The sequence below is a fragment of the Macrotis lagotis genome, chromosome 3 (assembly GCF_037893015.1).
Source record: "Macrotis lagotis isolate mMagLag1 chromosome 3, bilby.v1.9.chrom.fasta, whole genome shotgun sequence".
Taxonomy (NCBI): Eukaryota; Metazoa; Chordata; class Mammalia; order Peramelemorphia; family Peramelidae; genus Macrotis; species Macrotis lagotis.
The window spans coordinates 162,803,622-162,824,802 of record NC_133660.1 but is presented as its reverse complement, the minus strand read 5'-3'; the positions used below and the strand labels follow the sequence as shown (position 1 = coordinate 162,824,802).

At 37.1% G+C, this 21,181-nt stretch overlaps 1 protein-coding gene across 2 annotated transcripts in view; it reads right to left on the bottom strand.

The window, feature by feature from the left end:
* The window catches only part of KDR (kinase insert domain receptor), a 49,504-nt gene that overhangs the window by 16,110 nt on the left and 12,213 nt on the right, over nt 1-21,181 (bottom strand). For both annotated transcript variants that reach the window (XM_074229413.1, XM_074229414.1), the window contains exons 7-22: nt 20,558-20,720; nt 19,956-20,070; nt 19,690-19,853; nt 17,113-17,269; nt 16,035-16,158; nt 14,959-15,067; nt 13,851-14,192; nt 11,487-11,633; nt 11,037-11,168; nt 7,217-7,323; nt 6,636-6,771; nt 5,132-5,236; nt 4,787-4,900; nt 2,665-2,753; nt 1,868-2,024; nt 217-314 (exon numbers count right to left, since the gene is read on the bottom strand). In XM_074229413.1, coding sequence (XP_074085514.1) covers nt 217-314; nt 1,868-2,024; nt 2,665-2,753; nt 4,787-4,900; nt 5,132-5,236; nt 6,636-6,771; nt 7,217-7,323; nt 11,037-11,168; nt 11,487-11,633; nt 13,851-14,192; nt 14,959-15,067; nt 16,035-16,158; nt 17,113-17,269; nt 19,690-19,853; nt 19,956-20,070; nt 20,558-20,720 — 2,259 coding nt within the window. The remainder of the gene's footprint in view (nt 1-216; nt 315-1,867; nt 2,025-2,664; nt 2,754-4,786; nt 4,901-5,131; nt 5,237-6,635; nt 6,772-7,216; nt 7,324-11,036; nt 11,169-11,486; nt 11,634-13,850; nt 14,193-14,958; nt 15,068-16,034; nt 16,159-17,112; nt 17,270-19,689; nt 19,854-19,955; nt 20,071-20,557; nt 20,721-21,181) is intronic.

Genomic DNA, 21,181 nt, shown 5'->3' with positions numbered 1-21,181 from the left:
TTGTTGCTGCTGCTGCTGCTACTACTACTACTACTACTACAACCACTACTATTTTATACCTTTATACCACTCCCACCTCATACATCACCATGACCACCACCATAACCATAACTATCATGACTACTACAACCATTGTGGTTGCTACCACCATTACTATTACTTCTACTATGGCACAGCTGACCTAATTAATCCTAGCACCCCACTAATATTGCTTACTTTGCGTGATGCCAAAAACTCCATGCCCTTGGCCACCTGGAAGCTGTAGCAGATAAGATGCTCTAAACTTAAAGAGTTCTTGCACAAGTCTTCAGCAGCTGTTTGAAAAGACAAGGTGACAATCATCAGTGAACAATATTCTGTTATCTTAGATTATTAGTGCAACAATAGTAACTCCTTGACAGGAACTAAAATAATTAATAGCAGTGAGAATTCTTAAAACAAAATTACAATATCCACTTTGTGCCTTCAGGGTGAAATATGAGTTAGTAATATGTTCTCATATTTTGGGAGCTGGAAGAGAGATGAAAGGTAAGATTGAAATGAAGAATGGGGAGTTTGAGAATAACTTTTTCTTTTGGTAAGTTTATTGCTTTAGATACTTTCCTGTTGTTCTTGTGCCAAGAGTGATAAATAATAGTATCATATTGAAAAGTCTAAAAATAAAACAATAATATCCAAGTTTATTAAATTTCTTCTCTCTAAGCCTCTGTAGGATAAAGGCTAACAGAATAAGAGATAATCTCCTAAGGACAAAAGGAAAACCAATTGCATTTCCTTTCTTTTTTTCTTATTTTTGATAAAAAAAAAAATCTAGCCTTTTGGGTAAAACCTATTCTCTCAAGCACAGGATGAGTTCAGATAATTCCACTGTTGTTATTGCAAATGGGTAAAAAAAGTAAAAGTAAAATCAAAATGCACCACTCCCAAATTTTGTGCTTCTCCTAAATTTTAAGAGATGAGGATAGCAGGGGTCCATGCATGACACCTCTTCTGGGAACAGAATTAGTTTTTCCTTAAAATATTTGAATTCCTTTAATAAAAACTGCAACATTTCAGAGTCAGGGAAATAAGAGAATGCAGAGAAAACCCAGTCAATGACACAACTGCCTTCTCCCAAGTTCCCAATGATTTTCCCTCTAGTTTTCACAAGTGAGGTATCTCTAGTCAAATAAGGTGAAAGGAAATATTTTCCCAATGAAATTAGTATTTACAATCCAGAAAGTTATAGTGTAAGGAATATCTAGTGTGGAAATTCTCTCCAATAATGAAGATGGATACCTTGTCGCAATTTACAATCTTGAATTAGTTGGTGCATTGAAAAATTACAAGGCTAGTGTATGTGAGATCCAGTATTTAAATTCCAGTTTTTTAATCCACTTCTCCAATGCTGCCTCATAATAAATGTCAATTATTTGTTAATTTGTAAATATAGCCTATAGACTTAGGTCATCTAAGATGATGCTATGACTTAGGCAGCTCCACACTGAGCTGAACCCTCACTGTAAATCTCACTCTCTTAATAGTCATAGTACTAACCTGATTCCTTGGTTAAAAAAAAAAAGAGGCTATGGAACTACCTACTAAGGATTTGTCTGTTTCCAAGGGCACAGATTTTCATTCTGGAATGTTCAAAATTAAAACTAGAGGGTTATTTTTGTCACCTTCTAAAAGAGCATTAGCTCATCTCATCTTATAGCCTTAACTATTTCCACATCTACATTTTTATTGAGACTGAGTGGAGGCAGTACACCAGAGGGCTAGTGGTCTGTTTATAATTAGAGGCTCTCCAATGGAGTTCACTTTCCCATTATCTTTCCCCAAAGGCACATAAGTAAAAGCAAAATGGAGCAGTAGATGAATAATTTACCTTCCTCCTCCTCCACATCACTGAGGGATTTCTCCTCCACAAACCCTGAACTTGCTGAGCTCTGACTACTGGTGATACTGTCCAATCGGCGTTTAGGGTCCACAGGGATTTCCCCGACATAGTTGTCCTTTCCCTGTCGGTACCGTGAACTTTTGGTCTGAGAAAGAAAAGTTTAAATCACCATGCAGGACAGAATTTTCAAAAGATGATTCATAGTCATAAAAAGATGCCTGAAATACAAAAACATAATTTCCCCAAGAAGAGATGGATGCCAATTTGTAGAAATATGATAATTTGAGTTTAAAAGAAAAAAATCTGAGAAAGCCCATCCGTCAAACTCATAACGGATATTCCCTAAAGCCTCATTTCTTTTTTCAATTAAAGGAAGAAATGATTTGTCATCTCCCATTCTTTTTTTGTCACACTTCCCAACATTCTAAGTCAACTTGGAAAGGAATTGACGCCCTCTTCTGAGATGCTAAATAGGATTGAGACTGAAGAAGAATAAGCTGGAACTGTCCTTCCCTTTCCTTAGTCACTCCTACCACAGGCTTCTTTCCCATCTAGTATGGGTCAGTAAATTGATGTCACCCAAATAAAGCCTGAGAATTATTTTCCCCAAAGGTAAAAAGGAAAGTCTAAAAACATCCAAGAAGAAATGGGAGGAGTCTCTAACACAACTACAGGAATTTTCTGTTCCTGATAATTTTCTCACGGAATTTCAACAGGAAAAGTAATGCTTATTACCCCATGATGTTTCTCTATTTCAAATTAATTCCACAGAATGCTTGTCATACCTTGTAAGGGATAAACTCATCCCTCTTGCTCCTTAAATAAGTCGACAGGTTTCCAAACTTGCAGTATTCTACAATCACCATGAGTGGCCCTGCAGAAAGTAAAATATATTTAAAAAGGAAAAAATATTTTTCTGCTATCATTCTTTCCCATTTTTCTTCCTTCCTTTTTCCCTTTTCCCTATTATCTTTTGTCTCTGAAATCTCAAGGCATGTGATTATGAGGGAGACAGAAGGTGAATAAAGAATGCCTAAGCATTTCCTTTGTGTGGAGTCTGAAGAGTCCTTGTCCTATGGAACTTATGGTCTAAAAGTGGACTAAGACCCCTCCAAAGAAACTATAGAAGATACTAATAAATGATAAGTGTATAATAAGAGAAGTGTGACAGAGTTATCATATGTCCCACAATGTTTATCCTTCATTTTTGAAGAAGACCATGACTTCAGGAAGTTGATGCCATGACAAGCACATGAACTGGATTTGAGTGAAGGGGATGCTTTGCTGAGTCATCAGACTCACTTTCTCTTCCAGAGCCATCTGGGTCCAGTGATCAGATATGAATCAGGACAACTGAAGATGACCCTGGGGATGTGGGGCAATCAGGATTAAGTGACTTGCCCAAGGTCATACAGGTAGTAAGTGGCTTTTGTCCTCCTGAATCCAAGGCCAGTGCCACATCATTGTTGACCATGGTCATCAGAGCAGGATTGAGGGGGGGATGGCACTTGAAGTGGGATTTTTAAAATGGTCAGCTATTCAAAAAGCAAAGAGTAGCAAGGATGTTGTAGACATAAAGAACACCATGATCTAAAGCAAGGACGCTTGGAAAAGGGAAGCATATGGATAGTGAAGAGCAAGAAGAGTTGAGATAAAGATAGAAATGAACAGATGAGGTCAGCTAGGTGGCCCAGTGGACAGAGCATCAGCCCTGGAATCAGGAGGACCTGAGTTCAAACCCAGCCTCAGACACTTAATAATTACCTAGCTGTCTGACCTTGGGCAAGTCACTTTAGCCCCATTGCCTTAAATAAAAAAATTTTAATTTTAAAAATTTAAAAAAAATGAATTGATGAAAAGGCATTTATTAAGTGTAGCAAATACCATCTTAGCCTCTAGGGATGTAAGTAACAGAACCAGAGGCAGTCCCTGCCTTTAAGGAACTTATATTTTAATGAAAAAGATAACATTTTCAAAGGGGAATCATAACCAGGGAGGGGCACTTTGATCTGAAAGTTATTGGGATGGATAGTGGGTCCAGAGGAAAAAATAACAGAATTTGGTTTCAAAACTGAGGAGATATTGGGGCAAGATATGTGCTAGGATTGGGCATGAGGGAGTTAGCTTTTCCTGAAAGTGTTTTGAGAGAGGCAGAAGACCCTAGGCTTAAGGTTTTTTCCTATGGCAAATGGTATTAGATTGTGAAGTATATGACTGCCTAAATTGAACTTTTTAGAAGGCAATTAGAAGCCATAGTCCACATTCTCAAAAAGTTTATCATGGGGGGGGGGAAGATATGTACATTCTTGTCTATAATATATAGAAGAATAAAATAAGTTTGTAAGAAAATTGCAAAATTCTTTGAGAATTTTTTACATCTTGTTTTGTTTCTCCCTTGGAAGAAGTTACATTTTATTTAGCTTAAGAATGAGACTCAAGATCACCAAAAATGTGTTTCTACTAGTCATTTCAGCTCTAGCAATAATAACATTTTGAGAATTTATTATTTCATTAGTATGGATACTCCAAATAACAAACCATTCATCACCTACTGGCCAACTCTGGTAATGGAGATTAATGATAGCCTAGATTTATATATGGCATTTGATAATTTACCAAACACTTAAATTATTCATTTAGTCTTCAGAACAAGCCTATAGAGAAAGCAGGGAAGGTATTATAATACCCTTTTAATGGATAGGGAAACCGAGGCTCATAGACTTTAAATGACTTATCCAAGGTCATTGGTAAATCTAGGATTTCAATGCAGGTTCCTGACTTCAAATTTGCTGTGTTTTCCCCCTACATCACAACTGCCTCTCATCATCTGTGCCTTCTATTATGCATGTGGTTTGTGAGAGAAGGTATCTCAAAATTAGACCGTCAGAATCACCTGCAGCTTCTTACCTCCTGGCTTGGTACAAGCACCAAGAAGATTGACCACATTAAGATGGTGGCCAATATGAATGAGGATCTTTAGCTCAGACATGAGGGCTCGATGTTCACTTTGTGTTGCTCCCTCTATAAACATAAAATTTTAAAAAATGGTAAGTTGTAAAGTATCAAGAGAATCTAAAATGTCTATTCTCTTTACTTGAATGCTGGCAACATTCCCCCCTGAATGGTTTTCTCAAGTGACTCTACTGGCTACTCACCCTTTATTGTAGGGAACTTAGATGCCCAATTTATCATCTAATTTGAAGAATGGACAGGCAAATGGAGGGAAACATCATACTATTATTCTGTCCTCACCTTTTAGCATTTTGACAGCAACTGTTCTACATGTTGCAGTCTTGTCGATTCCAAAGGCATCAGCCTCCATTACTTGGCCAAAGGCCCCACGACCAAGGGGTTTGCCTAGCATCAAAAGAAGAAATATGTTTAAGTCAAATTACTCAAGGGATGAACTACAGAAGTTAGGAATGGAAAAGATCTTCTCTAGTCCAACCCATATCTGAGAAAGAAACCTCTTCATAACTGCTCTGACAAACTGATCTTCTGCTAAAAGATTACCTAATAAGACAATTCATTCTACTATGGACAGCTCTGATCATAAGGAAGATTTAAAGTCTGAATTCCTGTTGCTTCAGAAAAAAAAAATCCAACCCCAGTTCCACATGATTGCTTTCAGATAATTGAATGCTAGTACCTTGAGAGCAGAGATTATTTCATTTTCAATATTTGTGTCCTCAATGTTTAGTAGTGCTCTAGGCACTGAAGAAATGCTTGTTAATTGAAGGTAACTTATATGTTCTTAGTAAGTATTCTCTTCTTCAGTCTAGTCACTTCCAGTTATTTAAATTAATTCTCAAATAGCATGGATTAATGAATAAAATTCCTCACAAAAAAACTAAATGATCACCTCATGCCAAAATATTGTCATTTCTACTTTCACATCTCTCATATACATCTAATTCTGTCCACTTACATAGTTACCACCTTGGTACAAGTCCTCATCACCCTTCACTTGGACTATTCTAACTGATCCCCTTGCCTCAAGTCTCTCTCCCCTACTCAGCTGTAATGATTTTCTTAAAATGCAGATCTGACCATGTCATTCTTCCTACTCAATAAAGTACAGTGGCTTCCTATTACCACTAGGAACAAATATAAAATTATTTGGTATTTAAAGTCCTTCAAAACCTGATCTTTTCCTACCTTTCCAGTCTTCTTACAGCTTACTCCTTTCTATTCATCCTAAGATCAGCTGCTCTGACCTTTTTCCATTAACTAATGACAATTCATCTACTGATGGTTGTCTCTCATATCTGGAATGTTCTACATTTTCACTTCTGCCTCATAGCTACACTGTATTTTTTCAAGACTTAGCTCAAATCTTACCTTCCTAATGAGTCCCCTCCTCCTTCCTCTACAAACCCTGGTACACAAATGTCTTTCTTCTGAAATTATCTTCCACCTACTCTCTATATATTTTGGATGTACTGTTTATTTTCATGTTGTCTTCTCCATTAGACTGAGTTTCTTGAGAGCAGAGATCAATCTTTGACCTTTCTTTGAATACTCAGCACTTAATGTAATATCTGGAACATAGTAAGCACTTAGGATATGTTTCTTGATTAACTATTAACCAAAAGGGCCAAATATCCCTCACCCAGATTTGCATAATCCCTATCTTTTGTACAGACTTCCCTTGACACTATGTAAATGTATCCTCTAATATCTTCAATCTAGATTCCCTAGAAGAGAATGTGACCTGGTAAATTTTATCTTCAATTAATGTTATATGGAAACTCACCTAGCTTCAGCCGGTCTCTGGGAAATTCCCACTTGCTTGCATCATAGGGAAGGCGTTCACAGTGCTCATCTAAGGGTAGCTCATCAGGATCCATGATGATGGACAAGTATCCAGTCTTTAGTTCCCCTCCATTGGCCTGGAAAATATGACCCTTCCCTGTCACATATACCACATTGTCTTGTGTGCATTGGGTTGAGGGGGAGGGTATTGGTAGTTGTGTGTGGCCACATTCCCAGTGCTTCATTTCCCAGTAAAAATTCACTGAGATTGAAAGCCATCACAATGCACCCCTAGCACCTTAGTGCCAGAGTGCCCTCTTGCTCCCACAGGGCTCATAATTAAGTTCTTGAGTCTTAATAACTGAAGACAGTTCAAGCACATTTCCCCTCTATTGGCTTCTATCAATTAAAGTCCAATGGCTAGGTCCTTAGAAAACTAGGCAAGAATGACACAGCATTGAAAGAAAAATGTCCCTGTTGATTCAACAACAATGGGAAGAAACAACACAAAGAACCTCAGTCAGTTTCCATTTGTCAGAGAAAACCAATGCATATGGGACAGCAGGAAAATGGTTTTGTTACCCGTTTAATGGTCCGGAGGATGATGACAAGAAGCAGCCAAAAGAACATGGCAATCACGGCTGTGCCAACCAGAATAATGAGCTCCAGGTTTGTCTTTTCCTGAGCACCTGGAAAAAAAAACAATTGGATGTGTTAGAAAGAGATGGAAAGTCACTGATGTGATTGAACTCTTACTTAATGTTTCTGAATTTTAAAAGTTCATTGCTAATAAATATAATGAGTTGCTGAACAGAGACAAAACAAGTAATTTCTTGGGAGTTAGTTTACAAGATTGGCTAATTTTAACAAAGCTCACAAATGTAAATGGAAAAGATTGAAAACATATTAATTATTCAAGGAAACTATCGGTATTAAGAAATCCAAAATGAAGCAATACAGTGATTAGGGATAAATGTAAAATACCATAAAGGATTTAAATATAGGAAATGTTAAAAAAAAGACTGACATTAAATGAAAGAGTAAAAGAAAAATAATAGATACTAGAAACCAAAAATTCTTATTATTGTGTAAATAAATAAGTTTGATTTTGTTAATTTATGCTTTGATATTTTGGGGAAGTTTAAAATTTTTAGAAAGGACAATCTCCTTAAAGAAACCAGGGCCTAGAATAAGTGAAGGGAATAGAGAGTAGAAACTTGAATGAATAAATCAGAAAAAATGGGGAATCATTTCTATCTCTAAGAAATAGCTATTCAGAAATCATAAATTTAAAGCTGGAAAATACTTCACAGGTCATCCAGTCTAACCTACACCAAGCCTATCTCCAAAAGTGGTCTAAGGCTTTGCCTGAGGGAAAAGTCCCACTTGGTTAGCTCATTCTATTTGGGAATAGCTCTAATTCTTAGGAAGTGTTTCCTTATACTGAAGCTTCTACAAGGAAAACAGAGGAATAGATGAGAGAAGGTGGTATAAGACAATCTAAGTAGAATTTGTGTGTTGTTGTAGAGTGGCCTTCAAAGGACTAGGGGGCACACCATGACCCCAAGAGTGAATGATCAACCAATTGGAAGGTTGGAAGATGTGGATCACATTACGACCAACTTATAATAACTACTCATTGGCATTTTTTCCATCACAACCATACTCCCCACTTCAGGGATTATCATATCCACCATCATTACTTCACTCTCCCCATGGCAGTCTTCCTAAGTTCCTGGTCCCTTATTTTCTCTTCTAGATATTGGCCAATAAGGACACCTATACCCTGACCACCACCCAGATACCCACGTAGAAAAAATTCCTTTAAACAGTTCACATTCACACCCTGTTCCCCCATCACTTGGAGTAGAAGAGTGTTAAAGATGAGGGGAAATGGCCTTTTTAATTTTTAGGGAAAAAGTGAACCACACAGAATGAGCAAGCATAGATAGATTGTGATTTGAAGTGTAAATACATCCCTCCCCATTCACCCCTCTTCCAAGTTTCCCAGTTTCTGTTGAGGATAGTGCCATTTTTCAATTATCCAAACTCCAAGCCTAAAAAAAAGTCATTCTTCATTCTCATTCTTTCTCATTCAAATTATATATCCCATCAAATTAATTAATTGCCACATCTAACTTTACAACATTTCTTATATCTATCTTCTTTTTATTCAGACACTATTCTAGTTCTGGTTCTCATCACCTCTCTAATGGACTACTGCAATAGCCTCTGAATACACCTCTCTGCTTGTCCTCTTTCCCTCACTCCTGATCTCACCCTACTCCAATCCATCCTCCACACAAATGCAAAAGAGATTTTCCTAAAGTCTACTGGGAGGCACAGTGGATAGAAAGAAGGCTTTTCCTGGAGTAAGGAAAATTGAAGTTTAATACTGGCCTCAGACATTCCTAGTTGTGAGACCCTAGGTAAGTAGTAACTTCTGACTTCTGACTCAATTTCTTTAAATGGTGATAATAATTGCACATACCTATCAAATGGGAAATGATAACAATAATAGCACATACCTACCAAAGTTATTGGGAGGAACAAATTAAATAATATTTGCAAAGTAAGATAAATAGTAGGAGGTAAATAAATTCTCTCTTTCCTTCCTTCTTTCTTTTCTTCTTTCCTTCCTTCCTTCCTTCCTTCCTTCCTTCCTTCCTTCCTTCCTAAAGCACTGGTCTGACCAAAAACCACTCCTCTATTTTATTAACTCCAGTAGCTCCCTATTAACTCTAAAATAAAGTAGTTCACCTTTTTCTTCTCATTTTATAATTTCTGGGGTTTTTTGGTGGAAGGTTTTCTTACATAATTATTAGTATGGTAGTGCATAGATATAATGTATAAATAAGTTAATATATGTGTGTTAAAGGTTTTGTTCAAAATGTTTTACTGATGTGGGTGTCCCATCTAGGCAGTTTAGGGAATACTATTCTATAAAATGAAAAAACCCTAAAGAAATGGAAAATTTAAGAGCTAGTTGAAATTTTCAATCTAAGAGTAACTAGGGAAGAGGTGATAAGGAGGCAATTACTACTTTTATTATCAGCTAAGTACAGACTGAAAACAAACTGGGGTATAAGCTATGAAGATGGTTGAGGGCAGTATGGAAGTGACTGAAAGATAAACAAGTAATAGCAAAATAAACACTGATAGGTAATGGCAACATGGCTAATATATACTTTGGAGTATGGTTTATGTTAACTGGAATATTTTACTATGATATGAAAAGTGAAGAAAGTAGACTAATGCATACCCTCATTTTTCATTTCAGGTTGGATTTTTTGGTCCAGGCCTGAATTTTCAGATCAGGGTAGGGAGTTTTTAGAGAAGAAACTCCCATTAACGAAGCAGGTCTGGCAGTCATCCAGAAACTACAGAACCAGAATCATGTTTTTAACCACAAATTAAGAGAAGTTCAATAAAATCAGTTGACAATTTACCCATCCCTACTCTGGTCTCCAAGTCCTTGAAGAACAATTCTTCATAAATATATTAATATTAATGTGATATTTTTATTTAATAATAATTATTTGTTACCTAAGTGAATTATAAAGAGATACATTAGTGCGTTTCTTAATCTGAAATCCCCAAAAGTTGTCCTTCCTGGCTTATACATATGCCAGAACTATTTAAAACTATGATTATGATAAACATTAATATTTTCATATACAAAGACCCTCCAAAAATTGTATTTAAAATTGTGCATCTCTCTTAACAGTTAGTTTTTATAAAGTATATAATCAATGTAAGATTTTTATGTCAACGTGATTCTTCTTGTCATCATCCCCTTTTGAATTTCCTTCTGTTTGTGTATTTTTTAACTCTTTCATAAATCTTATTTCATCTTTTTTTGATGTCGCTATCGATATCTTCCCACTTTCTCTCAAATCTTCCTCCTCCCATATCTTCCTCCTCAAAATAAATAAAACATTCCCTTTACATATACATGTGTATGTATGTTTGTGTGTGTGTATGTGTGTGTGTGTGTACACACACAAGCAAAATAAATGTATAAGTTGTCTTTCTGGAAGTATCGATTTTATTAGGCATCTCTGGTTTTATCACTTCTATAATTCCCTTTTAATAAGATTTAACCCAATGGAAATCAGAAAATGTCTGTTCTCTATGAGCTGCAATATTTTTATGGATCTAAAGTAGCATCTTTATGTATATCCTGATAAGATGGTGAACTTTTCTCTCCTCCCAAAGTAAATATATATATATATATGCAACAAATAAAAGATACCAGAAAGGGAAGGGAACTCTTAGTTGGTCTGGCTAACATTATTTACCTAGTGAGAATAGGAAAGTTTAGAAACTTCATAAGATAGTGACTAATTCTAGAAATAATGGGAAGACAAAACCCTCAGTGTAGCAGTAACTTGCCACTGACCTTCTACCACAATACTGGTCTCCACTTTTGCGCATCCAAGGATATTACAAGCTTGGCAGGTGTAGAGACCTCCATCTTCTTTCCTTACCCGACCGATAGTTAGGTTACGGTTTCCATCTTTCAATACAATTCCTGAGGGGGTGAGGTAAAATGGTCGTGCTTATTTAGTTCTCTTTTTGGACCCTAATTTCTTACCCTCTTCCCCCAAAGACAAAAATTCAAATATTAATTTCTGACTTTTAGGTTCAGATTTTGACTAGTGTCAAAGAACATTTAAAAAATGCTACTCCTAATCCATGAAATGAATAAACCCAGTACACACAGGATTAATGTTTGCCTTTAAATGAATCATATGTGAAAAAATAATACATCACAATACAACAAGGATTTTGATAATCTCACCAGGAAAAATTCAAAAAAGAAAAGTAGAGCAAAAAGTCACTTATTCACCTGAGTCCTCAATAAGTGTTTCATTATCTTTAAACCATGTAATCTGTGGAGGAGGAATTCCAGAGGCTGAGCAAGAAACTTCAATGGTTTCACCAATATTTGTTGTCTGGTTCTCCAAGTTGCCCATGATCATGGGTGCTACACGCCCTGTCAGTATAAAAAAAATTGTGCGAGCATTTATATATTTATATATGTATATATGGACACATGTATGTGAAAAAAAATTTTTTGCTTTCAGCTATTTGGTAATTCTTGGTGAATACTTAGTCCAGAACAAGCCAGTAATCATTAATTAAGTACTTACTATGTATGAGGCTTTGAAGCACCATCATCATAAAGCAACTGGACAGCTGAATGATGAGTTTTTACTAAGCAAAGTCTGACTAATAATAAACTGTGTTAGCAGGAATGTCTTGGAAGCAGTGTGGAATGGCAGAGTTTAAATTACTTCTTCACCACATGTGCCCAGTTCCACCAATGTGTATATATCTAATCACATATTGGTCCTTAGGAAATTTCTCTTCTGAGTATTCTTGGAAAACTATGGAACTTTTTTTCCCAACAAAATGAAACCTGCCAAGGTGGTAGTACATAGTACAGTAGAGCTAGAACTAAACAAATTGAAACTTGCTTGGGCCGCAACACAAATTGGGGCAACCACCAGAGGCACTTTTTAATATTACCATTTATAAATGCACATGTTTGGATGACATAAAAGCCCATTCTTTGTGGCATATGAGTACTCATTTTTGTCATCAGTGAACCTGCAGATGTCACAGTAAAGTCTCAAAGCCTCCAGTGAAGAGCAATACACAAGAAGGCAGTTTCTAAATCTTGCCAAACACCCACATGTCTCATTTGGGATCTCCATCTGCATTAACCAAAAGTTGCAGGTGCTGGGTATTTGTCTGCATGAAAAAAATGGGAATCTGCTGGTCTCTACTGAAGTGTACAGCAAAATTTGAAAGAAAAATTTGTGTAATAATAATCTTCCCAGGCAATTTGGTGGCTCAGTGTCCAGAGTGCTGGACCTGGAATCAACAAGATCTGAGTTCAAATCCAGTCTCATACACTAATTAGTAACCTCTGTTTGCCGTAATACAATGAAAAAGGAAATCCCAAACCTAAAAAAGCCAGGATCTTTGCCAAGAAAACCCTAAATGGGGTCATGAAGAGTCAGACATGACTGAACAACTTCTTGTCAGTCTTTTTAACCAGAGGATTTCCCCACTGAAACAATCTGGTGCTCTGGTTATCGCAGCCTTGTCTTGCCTAGGTGCATAGAAGTATCTGCCTAAAATAATAAAACATAAGCTAATTTTGTGTTGGAGGCAGCCTCACTTCAAAGCTCAAAAAATATGGATATCTTTGGTTATGTGCTATATTGGATATAATCAGTTGTAATAACCTTTTTGGCCCTATTCTAAGAGAAATTAAGTCAGTAAAAAATATCTTTGAGTCCTTAAGATATGCCCAAGACCCCAAATAAGATTCACCTCTACACTCCTAGTCCTTCAGTATCACTTTTTATCCAGACCAGGGTTGTAATGGGTTATGTTTTGACTAGGTGTCCCCATAGGAAAACTTCATTTCCCCCAAAATGACTGAAATTCTACCACCAGAGAGTCATTCTTATGTGTGCCATCCTCTCTGACAATTCTGAGGGGTTAGAAATAGCTCCTTAAGGTAACATCTTAATACATTAATACCTTAGTGTGAATGAGTTCCACAGAACCTATTTGCTAGGAATAGAGGTTAGGGATGCATGAGAACAATGGATTCTTGGATAAAGGGGGACATTGAAGGGGGGGAAGGTGAGGGAGGAAGGAGACAAGGTTATAAAGGCAAGCTTGCGTGGCCCTGACTCAGGGCAAGATTCCTTACTATATGTGCTCTGGTCCTCTACAAGGGATGTACACTAATTCTCCGTTCACCCAGAATAGTCATTCCATTTCCTCCATCCTACTTTGAGCCACATTCCCAAGGAAATCCCAATGGCTCTTGAAGGCCTGAAGCAAAGTAGCACCATTCTTCCCAAGCATTGGAAAGCAATTGCCCTGTTCTTGTATAAGTCAACACTGACAATCATTATGGTGTTGTATCAGCCTCCTAACCCAGGGCAGAGGAAGAGATCTTCCTGTTTTTTTCTTTATTGCCTCATGAGTATTAGCTAATATTACCAAGCTAGAAGATGGCACATATAGAATAAGACAAGCCCTGAGAAAACCCCCTCAGATAAATGTGCAATGGTCTGTTTTGGGGAGCTTTAAGATGATAAGGAATGGGTCCAGGTTCTGGGTCTACATACTTAACAAGACATTGCATCTTTGATTGGGATGTTGCTGTCGATAGATGAAGTCATACCTTGCACTGTAAGATGTCTGACCACACAGTGTCTCTTCTTAGTCTTCTTGTCTTGAGCCAAGCAGACATAGTCCCCCTGGTCTTGAAATGAAACATTTCGCAGCTCCAGGGTCACAATGCTGCTGGTGCTGTTGGAGAGCACCATAGCATTCATTTTCAGAAGGGCATCTACGCTCTTGCAGACAGGCATTGGGAGCTCTCCTAGGTGGTCCTTTGAAGCCCTTGGGTTGATTTTATACCAGGTAAGATTTTCAAATGTGGATTTTTCTGCAGTGCACCACAAAGACACATCTTCCTGCTCAGTGGGTTGATTACCAGGTTGAAAATTAATTTCAAGACCCCCTGAAATTAAAAAGCCTGTTATCAGCAAACTGAGAACAATATAATGATATAACCTCAGTTTGTCCACAGAGAACAAGGGGGAGTGGAAGATTTAGACATTATTCAATCAATTTGGGGAAAGGATCATGACAAGGAGGTGACCTGGGGGATCTTGAAGGTTCTTTCATGAAGTACATGTTGCACCACATTCTACAAGATGGAAAGAGCACTGCCAACTTGGCCTCAAGGTGATGCATTGTTTAACCATAGCAGCTCACGAAGACTGAACACTATGAGATATGACCTACACCAGTCAGGTGATTGCAATGATGAAATCAGAGATCCTTGAAATACTGAAGACAATAGGGTAATTTTGAGTCCCACATCCTTAAGTGAGTTTAGGAGCAAAATTACACAGCTTTAATTCACTAGAGTTGTCAAATCTCTACTTTTGCTATGAAATACAAACATGCCTGAAACAGATATCTAAAAAATTGATCATCACATCGCAATAAGATGCAAGTAACCATAATATCTCCATCAATGAACATGTGTGAATACTACATTTGCTATATAGACTATGTTGAATCAGTTTACTTTCTAGGTGACAGAAAGAACAAGATAAAACTCATCTTCTCCGGCAATGGAGCTTCTATGATTGAGAAGTGAGTCAAAGAATAACACGGCTTAGCATCTCCTTTCAGATGGGTAGAGACCCCTCCTCCCCCTCCAACACACACACACACACACACACATGTGCACGCACATACAGAGGCTGTATGCTTACTTGTCACATGGAAGGAGATAATTCTCTCACTGCGTCCTACTTTGTTGAAAGCTTCACATTTGTACAAAGATGAAACATTTGCTGCTTGAATCACAAGGGTGCTCACAGTCTGTAGGAGAAGCAAACAATTTCTTATCTTGTGTTGACAAAGGTTACATGGATGATTCAGTGGATAGATTGCTGGACCTGGCGTCAGGAAGACTCTTCCTGAGTTCAAATCTGACCTCAGACACTTACTAGCTGTGTGACCCTGGACAAGTCATTTAACCCTGTTTGCCTCAGTTTCCTCATCTGTTAAATGAACTGGAGAAGGAAATGGTGAACCATTCAAGTATCTTGGCCAAGAAAACCAAAAATGGGGTCAAAAAGAGCCAGAAGCAACAGAAATATGGGCATATTCAGACTAAAAGACATATTTATAAATTCCTTCTCAGTATCTTGTTCAGGGCTGTGACCACTAAGCAATCCTATCCAAATATATCTGCTAGGCATCATACAGGATTTTAATTTATGCTGGAGTGGATCATGATAAAAAATATATATTCAAATATATTATTTCATTCAGGCATGGTATTCCTAATATTATATTTCTCTTCTCCAATGGAGATTGCAATGTGTCTATAACTTAATATGTAAATCCTAGGGAGTGGATTAAGCACATAAAAGTTAAGTAACTAGTCCAGGGTCACATAGCTGGTAAATGTCAAAGGCAGCATTTGAAAGTATCTTCTTGATTATAAGCCCAATTCACTGTCAAACTACCCCCTACTATCTCTATCTCTATTATATAAAAAAAGTTGTAGAAATTTGAACATGTAAATATAAGTACTTTAAAATAAGACCATACTTAAAATAGTAATTAATCTTCTAACACATTATTAATTTGGATTACTAATCTACAAAACTCTTACACATCACTGTTACAATGTTCATTCAGTAGAATATAAAATACAGGAGGATGGCAACAAATTGTTTTTGTCTTTGAATTCCCTAGAAGAATGTTGTACATGTGGTGAGTTGAGTTCAATGAAAAAAAAACACCAAACCCTACTCGTGTCCAAGTATTTTCAACTTACTTTGTTTTTTTCATCAATTGTGACATATTGATTCTTGATTATTTCAATAGGATTTCCCCCATTTAGATCCTCCATGTTTTTCCATTCCTTACAGGTGTAGGGGTCTGTCACGAAGCCAGCTTGCCTGTGAAAGACAAAAATTAGGTTAAACTGTGATCCATGGACAGGAAGGAAAAAAAGAGGTTGGTTGGCATGTTCCTAGAAACATTTTAAATGGATCTCATCATATTCCAAGATCTTTGTGCCAAATAGAAATCAGACTTCCAGAACTGGAGGAAAGTGTTCTAGCAATTCGGCTGAGGTCGATCCATTCAGGATACTGGAGGGAAGCTGCTATTTTGGGAACAAACCTTCATTCATAAATTGCAGAGACTGGACAATTCAAGTTAATTTAGTTCAAAGGAAGGCAGGGAGACTGAAAACCACCGGGCTCCTTATAGGAATTTCTTGAGGACAGTAGCCTTTATGTAGGAAATGATCAAGCAGCTGAGGAAGAAGCTAGTGGTAGTCATTTTAAAAACAACAACAGGAAGTGGAAGACTTAGGGTGGTGGTAGAGGTTGTTGGGGGGTTTTTTCCCTAAGGATGTCTGGCCTTGTGTTGGAGCCTGATAAGCAAGGCTTCAGGCATTGAGAGCTGGAGCTCTTTCCATCATTCCCTAATATCAATCAGCAGACTTCCTCTGGGAGATGGGCTTTCTCACAGATAAGAAGAGGCATCATATGCAGCAACTTATTGGCATAAGGAGAAATAGTTTAACAATGAGCATAAATAAAAAATATCCTGTGTTTGGTAAAGAAGTCTCTAGCCACTATGCAACTAGAATGACCTAAAAAAAGAGAGAAGGATAGACTTTAACTTTCCCAGAGAGTCAGAGGGCCAGCCGACCCCAAAGTGGACTACAGTAAACAAAGGCAATTAGTAAAGTACACTGAACAGGGAAAGGTAGAGGGAACCTAGGCTCAGTGACTAAGCAAAACAGATCTACTGCAAACCTTCCAGCTGCTAGGAGGGGGAAATTTTAGACAAGGAAACCACAAAGTCAAAGGACAATCAGGTGGCTAGGGGATTGTACTTACGCAGGGTTATAAGTGCATGCTTCTTCCAACTGCCAATACCAATGGATATGGAATGGTGGAGGAACAGCATAAACTGTGCACGTCAGAGTCTGCATTGAGCCATAGTGGTAGGAATCCAAGGGGGCAATTAGAGATTTCTCACCAATCTGAGGTGGAACTAGAGAGGAAGAAAACTCATGTCACCAGAATCCTTAGTAAGACAAAGAAGAGGTCTGAAGGAACTGATGACTACTTTATTTCCCACAAAAGGTGGTCAATTTTACCCTGATAAAGATTATTAAGAGGTCACCTGAGCTTGTCTTTTTGAGTTGCCATATTTTCCAGAAACACAACTCAAAAAGACAATTTCAGGAAATCCCTTAACAGCCCTTAACAGCCTTCATATCACATCTCTCAAATGTCAATGTTGTTCTAAGATTTAATTATTAAAGAAGTATAAATGTGGCAAGCTTCCAAAAATATCTCTTAAAAATTTAAGGGTTTTTTGCATTTACTTGGTTTTGTGAATTTTGAATAAATTTTGCTTTCATTTTTAGTTTAAATTTTAATTTAAGTCAAACTCAAATAGAAAAGGGGACGGGCTAAGTCATACATAAATATTCTGGTGGCCACATATTGATTTAGAAAATCACATATTATCTATAGCTTCTATATTTTTATTTGTTTTGCTAAATATTTCTCAATTATATTTTAATCTAGTTTGGTCTACCCTTTAAAGTATTGTGGGCTGCATTTGATACCTCTGACCTAGAGTAATTTACGGCACAAGATGGAGGTTATTTTGAATTTTAGTGAGAAATATAATACTATATTAAAATGCAAGCAAACAGCCTTTCAAAATGTTTTTTTTGTAAATGTGCAGCTCTTATACTTCTGAAGTTAATTAAAACTTAAAGCTGCACTAAGTCTTATGGGACTCTGACCGAATAAGGGAATTGGGAATAGATGAGTTGATTGATTTGTGCAAATTTATACATGTGTGTGCATACATGTATGTATATTTATATATTTATTTTATATGTATAGATAAAATTATTTCCACACGTGGTCTAAGATGTGGGCAACAGAACTCTTCTGGGTTCTGGTTGAGAAGAACAATTAACAATTGTTATTTGTCCTTTGTTCTTGAAGGAAACTATAACATCAGGGAGGTGATGCCATGACATGCAAGTAAATTGGATTTGAGTGAGAAGGTGCTGGGCTAAGTCACCAGCCTTACTTTCTTTTTTTGTTTTTTTTAATTTTTTTTCAGTCTCACTTTCTTCTCCAGAATCATCTGAATCCAGTGACCAGATATGAATTAGGATGATTGGAGATGGTTCTGGATGCAGAACAGCTATTTAACTCATTGTGTCCCAGTTTTCTTATTTGTAAAATGAGGAGGATAAGGATCCTTGCCCTGATTATTTCACAAGGTTTTTGGGAGAATTAAATGAGATAAAGGGTGTGACAAACTGACAGCTAGAAAGCATTACATAAGCATAATGTACCATCCTCATCCTTATCTACTTCCCCATGACTGATGCTTTTCTTCAGATAGAAGTCCTAGTGAGAAATACTTTGTCTATTATTACCAATCCAAAATTTTAAACTATTTCAATTTCCCCTCTTTGACAGGTTATTTTCTGCATACTACTGATAGTATAACTTTATTCACTGTCCATCTCCCCATCTTCCTGTTGATATGGAAGACCACTAGGCTTTCCTATCTTCTTTGCCATAACCTCCTAAGATCACAGGATTTCCTATCTATCTACCCTGTCTCTATAGTCTTCACATTTATGACATTGTCATCTGACCAACTGATGTAACCTAAAAACCCCAAGGCTATAGGAGATATATTAACTTAGAAAACTCCAAGAAGCTGGTTTTTCCAGCAGAACCACAACATAACAGACGGACTGAGGGCAACAGGAAGGATGCGAAGGGTGGATTAGAATGTTGGGAGAATTCTGTAATTCAGATTTATAATGCCAGGGGAATGAAGACAGAAAATACCACATCCTCAAATAAAATTCAACTTCTCTCTCTTTTCTATAAACTCAAAGTAACTCTTGACAAAGAAATGATTTACACTGAACTTAATGTGGTTATGCCAACTTGTGAAACCTTTGGTAATGCAAATCATTGCCAGGATGGCCAATAGCAAGACAGATGATCAAAAAGTATTCAGTAAATTCAAAAGGAGAGTATAACCTTCCCCTTAACCCTACCATCACACATTTAATTCCTTCTTCTCACCATGCTGTCAAATGCCATTTTGAGTATTTGCAGAGTTTTACAGTCTCAAATGATTATTTCTTTATTCTGATTTAGAAACTGATTTAAATATAATCAATATGCATTCCTCCTTATTATTCACTAAGCTAAATCACTCTTAATTCAGCACACTTGATCTTTCCTAGATGTAGATTGGTACATGAGAGAAGTCAATGAGACAGCCAATAAGCATTTATCAAGTATCTACTGAGAAACAGTCTATGGAAAGGATGGCAGAGGAAAGGAGGGATCTGACTTAAAAGGTTCATTACAATAATTTTCAAGTAAGAAGAGAGAAATCAAAACTCTCAGACTTACCATTCACCACCAGAGAGACCATATGGCTCTGTCTTGCCTTTGTGATGGGATTGGTGAGGAGAACTGTGTAGTTTCCTGCATCTTTTTCACTTGCTTCTGTAATTGTCAGAGTATGGCCAACTTTAATTGTATGATTACTTTCAATGGCTTTTCCATTTTTGTACCTACAAGGGGGAAATAACCCAAACAAACCCCAGCATCCTTAGTATGTGATAACAGGTGGCCTTTATAGAAAATAATTCTTGGTGTTGACTTCTAATATTTACCACTTTATTTCGGGCTGTGGATAGCCCACATACTTCACAGGGATTCTGACTCGTTCACCCAACTTGGCTTCCACCAAAGATTCCATTGTACTATGAAAGGCAACAAAAGGCTTTTCTGCAAGAAAGCAATTGTGGGAACAATTGAAAACTCTCATCATTCACAACACAACAAGAGATTTAAATGTCAATTAGTTGGAGTAGGCTGTTTTGGTTTCATTTTTTTTAACTCCCATGAAAAGTCAAGTATATGTTAGTCTGAGCAGCCCTGTCAGAAGCAAAAGACAGGTCTAGAGTGCATACATCACGGTTCTATCCAGTTAACCCACAGTCAAGCAGTCAAGGTGTTTTAGTCAATATAAATTTGTTTAAGTTCTAGTTTTCAGGAACTAGTCATCACAAGATTGCAGCAAGGCAAGAATCTATAAACATAAGTCGAGAGCATGTAACATGATGTTCTATGAGATCACTGATTTAGACAGCACTAATAGGATTGGAACGATCTTGAAAGCATATAATGACTTGCCAGTAGAGACAAAGGCCAACAAAAGCCACAGGCTTTTTTTGGAAAAGATTCAATTGATTTAAGGGGATAGATGTCTTACCATGGACAGTGACATATGTGCTGTTTTTCTTGGTCATAAGCCCACTGTTTGCTTCACAGATGTACCAGCCCTGATCACTGCGGGTTACATGTTCTATAGTCAAGGTGCTTAAAAATTTCTTAAGCTCCATTCCTAATGGAGTTTTGAGATCCCGTATGTCAGCCTGAAAAGAGAAAGAGAGGTTTACTCAGGGACATGTTGGTAAATGTTAAACAGCCAGCTCTTCCTCCTAACATAATGTATGCTCTGAATACTTTTAAGTTTAATCTACATTGTTGTTTTTCCTCCATTATTTTCTTAAGTCTAGAATCACCAAAACAATAAATCAAACATCTGGATTTACAGCATTTGCTGATTTCTGAGGTGCAAATCCTCACACTGAAAATTTAACAATTGACTTTTGATTGAGCCGGCTGTGGCATATCCTTGGCTTTAATTCAACCCCCAATCCCAAAATAGAATTATTCAGTAGTGTCTAACCACTCATGTGATAACATATTTTATCTTACCGTAAGGCATGATAAATACTACTTAATACTGATGAAAATAATTCTTGAACTCTTAATATTAGAGACAACAATTGTGTTGGGATCAAAAGGACTAGACAACAGCAGGTGAATTAGA